Below are 8860 nucleotides of genomic sequence, written 5' to 3' on the forward strand. Positions count from 1 at the left end.
CCCAAAGACCCATTTCAAGAAGGTGGTTGACAGGGTTGCATGGCAATACTTGCCAAGTACTCATGGAACAGATTGTCTCAACGTATTTCAATGTGGGTTCATGCCTAGTTATGGGGCCGAATTGGCTTTGGTCGCCTTGATGGATTAGCTTTCTCGAGAGAAGGATCGTGTCTTTGTGGCACGGCTCCTTTCTGACCATTTGGGGAAATATCAGACACCCAGAGCCACATGAGAATTATGCCTCTTCTCCCCACAACACTGTTGCCTTTCCAGAAGGGAAGAAGTACAGTGGTACCTTGGTTTAAGAAAAGCTTAGTTTATGAACAACTTGGATTAAGAACGCTGCAAACCCGGAAGTAGGTGTTTTGGTTTGTGAACTTTTCCTTGGAAGCAGAACACGTTCTGCTTCCTGTTGAGTGTGTTCCATTTGTAAACTGAATCCCCTGCTGCTATGGGAAAGCACACCTTGGTTTAAGAACGGACTTCCAGAACGGATTAAGTTCGTAAACCAAGGTACTACTGTACTGTGTTCTCCTGCCTTATGGGCTGGGGGGTTCCCTTGTTATCTCCCCAAAAGGCAACATACAGAAAGAAAGAAAAGTTTCCCACCCCATTCCTCCACCTGGACACAGGTATTTCTTTGTTATCCAGGAGGGATTCAGAAGTAGAGCTGCGAAAACATTTTGCCATTAGCAAAAAACATTTTTGCTCTGCCAAGCATTTTTAGAGAATACATTTTATTTGTTGTTGGGTCATTGGCTCTTGTATGCTACCATTTTATGTTGTATGTTATGATTTTTGTTGTGTGTTTTCAGTTTTATTTGTTGTGTGCTGCCACAGTATTATGTGCTATTACGGCTCATAAATACCTTTATAGATACAAGAATAAAACGCTTCCTATGAGAGTAGTTGAGTGTCGACCATCAAACTTACTTAGAACCTCCCATCTTTCCTGCTGCCAGACAGACCCAAATTTCCTTTTCCCCATACACTAATACTTGTCAGGTTAGGCTGCAGCCTCTGAATCCCAAAACATGTCTAGACATCCACCAGGGCTTCATCTGGCACCACCCAGCTATTATGAAAATCATTTTATTCTGGATGTGGGATTCTAGAATATCTTAGCCCTTGCAGATCAGAACTGCAATGACATTCGTAAGAATGCTGTCAAGTAGTGGAACTAATCTACTTATCTAGCATTCTTTAACCACTTCAGTTGTGACCACAGAAAGGGGACCTGAAAGCATGCTTCAGGTGTCCCAGAAGAAATATATATATGGCAGCCACTTGCCTTTCAATTAGAACAATGAAAATATTTCATATTAACTTGTCTCAGGAAGCTGTACATACTCTTAAGGCTGCAATCCTAAACCCATATACTAGAGGAAGTCCTGTGGTTTACTTCTAAGTAAGCATTTTTCGGATCACACTGCATCCCCAGAATATAAATTTACCCTAGTCAATAAAGAGTGGAAATACTTGACAAGGACACCTGCAGGAACCGCTGAATAACACCCACGGAAAAACCACCTAACAAAGATGGCTTTATAGATTACCGTATTTTTTGCTCTATAAGACTCACTTTTTCCCTCCTAAAAAGTAAGGGGAAATGTGTGTGCGTCTTATGGAGCAAATGCAGGCTGCGCAGCTATCCCAGAAGCCAGAACAGCAAGAGGGATTGCTGCTTTCACTGCGCAGCGATCCCTCCTGCTGTTCTGGCTTCTGAGATTCAGAATATTTTTTTTCTTGTTTTCCTTCTCCAAAAACTAGGTGCGTCTTATGGTCTGGTGCGTCTTATAGAGCGAAAAACACGGTATTTATTTTGTTAGTTTACTGGGGATGGGAGGGGGGGAGAGGCGATTGGGAAAATTCAAAGTGTCTTAATGCATGTTAAGCGATCTCCGAACATTGGGGGGGGGGGGGGGAACCTTCAACATGTTATCACAGTGAATCCTGTTCCACTTCTACAATCATCTCTAAAATCACGAGGTCTATATTCTTTCTCTGTATACAGTTGTACCTCAGGTTACATACGCTTCAGGTTACATACGCTTCAGGTTACAGACTCCACTAACCCAGAAATAGTGCTTCAGGTTAAGAACTTTGCTTCAGGGTAAGAACAGAAATCGTGCTCCGGCGGCGCAGCAGCATGAGGCTCCATTAGGTAAAGTGGTGCTTCAGGTTAAGAACAGTTTCAGGTTAAGTACGGACCTCTGGAACGAATTAAGTACTTAACCCGAGGTACCACTGTACTTGATTCTGACCAAACTAAACCTCCCGAGGTATTTTTTGTTCCAGGAGACTTAGTTGGGTCAGAATCAAGTATACACCTGTGGTCAATGAGCCATCATAGATGCGAAAGGACCATGAAAATTTGTCTACTTGTCTACCCAGGTACTATCTGAAAATCTGAAACCAGCGGGGAATGTTGTGTTGCCAGGTGCGAAATATATTGGTGTTATCTTCAGCTCTCCTGCTCTGCTATTTAACGGAAACAACTGAACAGAAACCCCATTACACCACAAACTTTGAACACCTTTAATACCATCACGGCTTCCTGTGAACCGTAGTTTATTTGAGTGGCTGAACATTCCGTTGGAAATTCCTTGGGACTCTCCTTTCACAAAAAGGCAAAATTCCCAGGACTGGCTGGGAAAGGAATCGCCAGCATTTCAAGTCTATGCAGCAGAACTGGGTCGGCCCACAGGGATGTCTCTCCAGATGTTGCTGAACTCCAATTCCTATCATCCCCAGCCCTCACAGCTAATGGGAGTTGTAACACAGTAATATCTGAAGGCAACACATTGGCAGCAGAAGACAAACTTCATACACAAAGGCATACAGTGATTTTCATGATTCAATAGATCTTCTGTTGGGAACAGAACTGTGTGTTCCTAAGGAGCAGGCGGATATTAGGACAATTCATTCTCCCAAACTCCTAATTCTCTGTTGGAGATCCTTCCATCAAAGTGCAATTGAACACCTCTTGAAAGGCAGCCAGAAAAGGCTCGGTGGCTTCCTCAACCGAGACGTGTCTCTGGAGTTCTCTGCTCAGAGAGGTCACCTCCTTCCCCTCCAGCCCACAAGGAACAATGTGGTCAAACCATGTTAAGTCGGTGCAGCAGTTCAGAGCCAAACCATGCGAGGTGATATGCCTTCCGCAGTGGATGCCTGGAGAGCAAGACCAGAGAAATGCATTAAACTTACTGGGAAGGGAGAGCCGCCTGTCGATTTATCAAGCGCCGTGTCGCAATACAGTGGTACCTTGGTTCTCAAACTTAATCCGTTCCGGAAGTCCGTTCCAAAACCAAGGCGCGCTTTCCCATAGAAAGTAATGCAAAATGGGTTAATCTGCTCCAGACTTTTAAAAACAACCCCTAAAACAGCAATTTAACATGGACTTTACTATCTAACGAGACCATTGATACATAAAAATGAAAGCAACAGACAGTGTACTGCAGTCACACAATTAATCAATCAGTAGCTGAACTGGGTTCCACGCAGACACAAAAACAAAATGAAGAGAGCCGCAAAAACCAAAACCAAAATAAATAGCAAAAACAGACAGACCTCAGTGTAACACTCAAATTGGAAGTGTGGCACTCAAATCAGAAGCGTAACACTCAAAACAGAGCACTTCCAGCTTCCGAAAAAAGTTCGCAAACTGGAACACTTAACTTCCGGGTTTGCAGTGTTTGGGTTCCAAGTTGTTTGAGTACCAAGGCGTTTGAGAACCAAGGTACCACTGTACTGAAGAAAACTACTGCATGGAGTAACCTCAGAGTAAACACCAGAATAAATCAACTTCCAGCAAACTATTAACCCTGCATTTAAAAGGTAGCAAAATTTAAGATTAGGGCTGCAATATTTAATTGACTCACCAGGGAAATGAATTAACTTACAAATAGTTTAATTGGCTAAAGGCTATCAGCATGTGTTAATGCTGTAAATGGCAAGCCCAAATTTAAGATAGGAATTTTCCCTCCAGTGTTTGTTTCTCTCACACACTGGAGGGAACAATTATTCTAAGATGATGCCTGGAAGACATGTCGGCATCACCCAAAAGTGAACAAAAGATGCGTCTTCCTTCAGGATAGACGGATCAGTCCATTTCCACCCCATGATATACTGTACAGCTGTAGATGCTGATAGATACAGGTATAGTCATAGATATACATAGATATAGATATACCGGTAGATAGATATGATATATAGATATAGATAGATATAGACATATATATAGAAATAGAAATGGCTATGACTATAGCTAGATATAGACATAGCCCTAGATAGATATAGAAAAAGACAGCCATATAGATACGGATATAGAGATGGATATAGATATGGATATAGCCCTAGGTAGATATATGACATATATAGAGATATATACTGTATAGATGCTGTGATGGGACGATGAGCTGCTTGTGTGTAAAATCCAAGTCCCTCAGAGTTTGGTCAAGTTTGCAAACCTCTGTCTGTAACGGAGCCCCTTAAACATGGCTCCGTCAGTCGCTGGCAGATTCCGACAGTGGTTGCTTTCGGAATCGCTTCCAACATAAAAGCTCCTTAACGGAAACACGTCTTCTGGACTCTCTGCGTGACAGTTTCCGGCGAGGAGTGGGTGTCCCTACAGGAGGTCCTGAAACCTCCCCACTGTTTTCGCTGGAAGTGTCTCTGAGCCATCCCTCCAGCTCACTTTCCCTCAGCTCAGCTCCTCTCCCCCTACTGGTTCCCTCTTCAGCTGCTGAGTCTCTCCCAACCTGTGTGAGCCCTTTCACTTCCCTTCCTTCCGATGGCAGTTCCCTGACATCCACCTCCCCTCCAGGGCCCCCTTCATCCCCTCTCGCCCCCTCCTCTACGGGCGGTGAGGAGGCAAAACCCCGGAATGAACTTCCTTCATCTTCCGATGTCTCGAACACTTCTCTCCACCTGTTGCGGTTCCTGGTCTCAAAGTACTCCTCCTCCTCAGAGTCCATCTCCCCTTCCCCTTCCGAGTCCGAGAATCCTTCCAACTCCTCCTCCTCATCGGTGGTCCCAAAGTATTCCCTCCGGAACCTCTCCACAGGCTGAGGTTTCCTTGGGAACCTTTGATGGAACGTTTCTATCAATACCTCGTCATTGATATTTTCTGCCATTACCCAAGTGTTTTCTGACTCCGGTTCTCCTTCCCACGCTACCAAATACTCCACCTGATCCCCCTTCCACCTGGCGTCGAGGATTTCTGCCACATGGCTGCTGCATTCCCTTTCTTCTATGACCGGTCCCCTAGTGGCCATCCCTTCTCGTCCCCCCTCATACGGTGACAGTAACGACCTGTGAAATACTGGGTGCAGTTTCATGTGGTTGGGTAACCGGAGCCTGAAAGCCACTGGGTTGACCTGTTGAATGACCTCAAAGGGACCCAATCTCCTGGGTCTTAATTTCTTACAACCTCCTTTGAACGGCAACCCTTGGGTTGACAGCCACACCCTATCTCCCACCCTTATGGTTTCACCTTCCCTTCGGTTCTTGTCTGCCTGCCTCTTGTATTCTTCCTTCGCCCTTTCTAAGTTGAGTTGGAGCTGACGATGGATTGCTTCCATTTCTTCTACAAAATGCTCGGCTGCCGGGACGCTCCATCTCTCCCCTTCTCCCCCTGGGAAAGCCCTGGGATGACACCCATAATTAGCCAAGAAGGGGCTCATCCCTGTGGACACATTCTCGGCATTGTTGTAGGCAAATTCCGCCAGCGCCAACTTTTCTACCCAGTCATTCTCTCTGTCATTGACATAACACCTCAGGTATTGCTGGAGGACACCGTTTGCTCTTTCCGCCTGCCCGTTGGTTTCAGGGTGCCGGGCAGTCGAAAAGTTGACCTCCACCTGCAGTAAGCTCATGAGCTTCCTCCAGAACCTGGAAGTAAATTGTTTTCCTCGGTCTGAGACCACCCTCAATGGCACTCCGTGCAACCTAAAAATGTGTTCTACAAATAACTTCGCTGTCTCTTCCGCCGTGACTGCATGCGAGCAGGCTACAAAGTGGCACATCTTTGTTAGTAGGTCTACCACCACCATGATGGCTGTTTTCCCCTTGGACTTCGGCAGATCAGTCATAAAATCTATTGACACTGCCTCCCAAGGTCGTTCTGGGGTTGGTAAGGGTTCTAATAGCCCCGCCGGCGCCCGCCTCTCCCCTTTGGCTCGCTGGCATTGCTCGCACCCTCTTACATACTCCCGTACATCTTCCCTCACCTTAGGCCACCAAAATTCCCTGGTGACCAACCACATGGTTTTGTGTTGTCCAAAATGCCCCGCCGTGGGGCTGTCGTGCAACTGCTTGAGTACCCTCCCCCTTAAGTCTCCTTCAGGGATATACAGTGCCCCTTTGTAATACAAAGCTCCATTTCTTTCCTCGAAACCCCCTGGTTCCTCTCCCTCACCCCTAAGACCTCTGAGCTTATTCTGGGCGTATTCATCATTCTCTGTTTCCTCTACCAGTTCTCTTTGTCCCACCAATGCCGCCCCACACACCCAGCGGTCCTCTGGAATGACATGTCTCTCTTCGGGTGCTCCCTCCCCCTCCAAATATTCAGGTTTGCGTGAGAGAGCGTCCGCCCTAATGTTCTCTGGGCCTGGCACGTAACAAATCTCAAAGTTAAATTTGGAGAACTCCTGGGCCCATCTCACTTGCCGTTGGTTGAGCACTCGTGCCGTCCTCCAATACTCTAGGTTCTTGTGGTCAGTGCACACTTGCACCTTATGTTGTGCGCCAATTAGCAGGTGCCTCCATCTCCGGAACGCCTCATGAATGGCTAGTAGTTCTCGGTCATACACCGTGTAGTTCCTCTCGGATTTGTTCAGCTTTCGCGAAAAAAAGGCACACGGTCTCCACTCTGACTCCTCCTTCCCTGGCTGCAGAAGCACCGCCCCAATCGCTCTGTCTGATGCGTCAGTTTCCACTCTCATCGGTTTTTGTAAATCCACATGCAGGAGTTGTTGTTCCGAGGCGAAGGCCCTTTTTAGTTCCTCAAATGCTCGCTCCGCCTCCTCAGTCCAAACGAACTTCTTCTTACTGCTGAGACAGTCCGTAATGGGCGCCGTCAGGTGGGCAAAGTTTCGGATGAACTTACGATAGAAGTTCCCAAATCCTAGGAACCTCTGCACATCCTTCCTTGTTTTGGGTGTTTTCCATTCCAGCACCGCCTGGACCTTGCCGGGATCCATGGCCAATCCCTTGTCTGACAGGCGATACCCCAGGAATTCCACCTCCTTGGTATGAAACTGACACTTCTCCAGTTTCACCCACAGCTGGTTGGCTTGCAGCCTGCTCAACACTTCTCTGACGTCTCTCACATGCTGCTCCTCATTCTCAGAATACACCAACACGTCGTCTAAGAAGGCCACACAATTCTTGTAAAGCAAAGGCCCCAGGACGTGGTTCATAAACGATTGAAAGCATGCGGAGCCTGCTTGTAGGCCGAAGGGCATAACTAAATATTCAAATGCCCCTAAAGGGGTGAACATGGTGGTTTTCCATTCATCCCCCTTCCTTATTCGTATCAGGTTGTACGCCCCCCTTAGGTCCAGCTTTGTGAAAATCTTTCCCTTCCGCACCCTTGTCAAAATGTCGTCAATCCTGGGCATAGGGAAAGCCACTGGTTCTGACACTGCATTTAAGGCCCTGAAGTCACACACCAGCCTCGGCTTGTTCGTGTTTTTTTTATCCACAAAAAACACTGGGCTGCCCCCCACCGCCCTGGACTCTCTGATGAACCCTCTCTTCAGGTTCTTGTCAATGAACTCTCTTAGCTCCTGCATCTCTCTGTCTGACATGGCGTACAGCTTGCCTACAGGGAGCTGTGCCCCAGGGAGTAAATTGATTTGACAGTCAAAGGGTCTATGCGGAGGTAGTTGGTCAGCTTCCCTTTCGCTGAAGACGTCGCGGAGATCTGCGTATTGTCGTGGTACCTTCACGTTCTCCGTTACTTCAGTCCCTGCTAGGGTGGCTTGGGCCCCTGCCAAACCCTTTCCCTCCTTGCAGTGTTCTAAGCAATGTGCTGAACCAAAAGAAACCACTCTCTGATGCCAGCCCACCAGCGGATCATGTAACGCTAGCCAGCTCATCCCCAATATAATGGGAGCTCCTCCCAAGGTGGCCACATTAAACGCTATCAGTTCGGTGTGCCTTGCCACCTTCATTATCATTGGGACGGTCTGCAAGCTGACTTCTCCTCCCAACAGCTCCCTGCCATCGATCGTGGTCACCTGCAGGGGGTTGCTTAAAGGGATCGTCTGTATCTGGTGTTCAGCTGCAAACTCTTTGCTCATGAAATTGCAGGAGCTGCCTGAGTCCAACAGCGCCTTTATCTTTAGAGGGTGTCCGTTTGGCAGCTCTAGCGCCACTTCTATCACTAGGGCGGGTTTAGGAGGTTCTGGCGTGGGCACTTTCACTGCTCTTTGGCCTGGCTGCTGTGCCCCGACGGTGGCAGCCAGGCGTTGGCTTTTACTTGCTCCGGTATTTCTTCCTCTCTTCCCTCCACAGCTCCTACCATCCCTTGCCATTCCTTCCTCTGGGGGCAGACTCTGGCAAAGTGACCTGGCTGTTGGCAGAGATAGCATTTCCGGGCGCCTTTTCCCTCCTTCTTTCCCCCCTCACTGGGCTTTGAAACTGCGCGCGCGCGCGCTGTTCCGATTTCCATCAGCTCTGCCGGCGGGAAAGTTGGCTCTGGAATGTCTGGAATGCGGAACTCCTTCCAACGTTCCCCCTTCCCTTCCCGCCTCTCCAATGCTCTCGCCTCCTGGCGCGCTCCTATGGTCAGCGCTGATTTGGTCAGCTGGTCCATAGACTCCGCCCTGGGCGCCCGGGAAAGTTCGTCTTTCAC

At 47.8% G+C, this 8860-nt stretch overlaps 1 protein-coding gene across 1 annotated transcript in view; it reads right to left on the minus strand.

Moving 5' to 3' along the window:
- Positions 1–2524: 2524 nt before the first annotated feature.
- LIPT2 (lipoyl(octanoyl) transferase 2) overlaps positions 2525–8860 on the minus strand; it is a 9998-nt gene continuing 3662 nt past the window's right edge. Inside the window, exon 2 of the mRNA XM_081002452.1 lies at positions 2525–3171. Within this exon, the coding sequence (XP_080858578.1) occupies positions 2939–3171 (233 nt within the window). The 3' untranslated portion in view covers positions 2525–2938. The remainder of the gene's footprint in view (positions 3172–8860) is intronic.

The sequence above is a fragment of the Podarcis pityusensis genome (assembly GCF_964106645.2).
Source record: "Podarcis pityusensis genome assembly, chromosome: 4".
NCBI lineage: Eukaryota > Metazoa > Chordata > Lepidosauria > Squamata > Lacertidae > Podarcis > Podarcis pityusensis.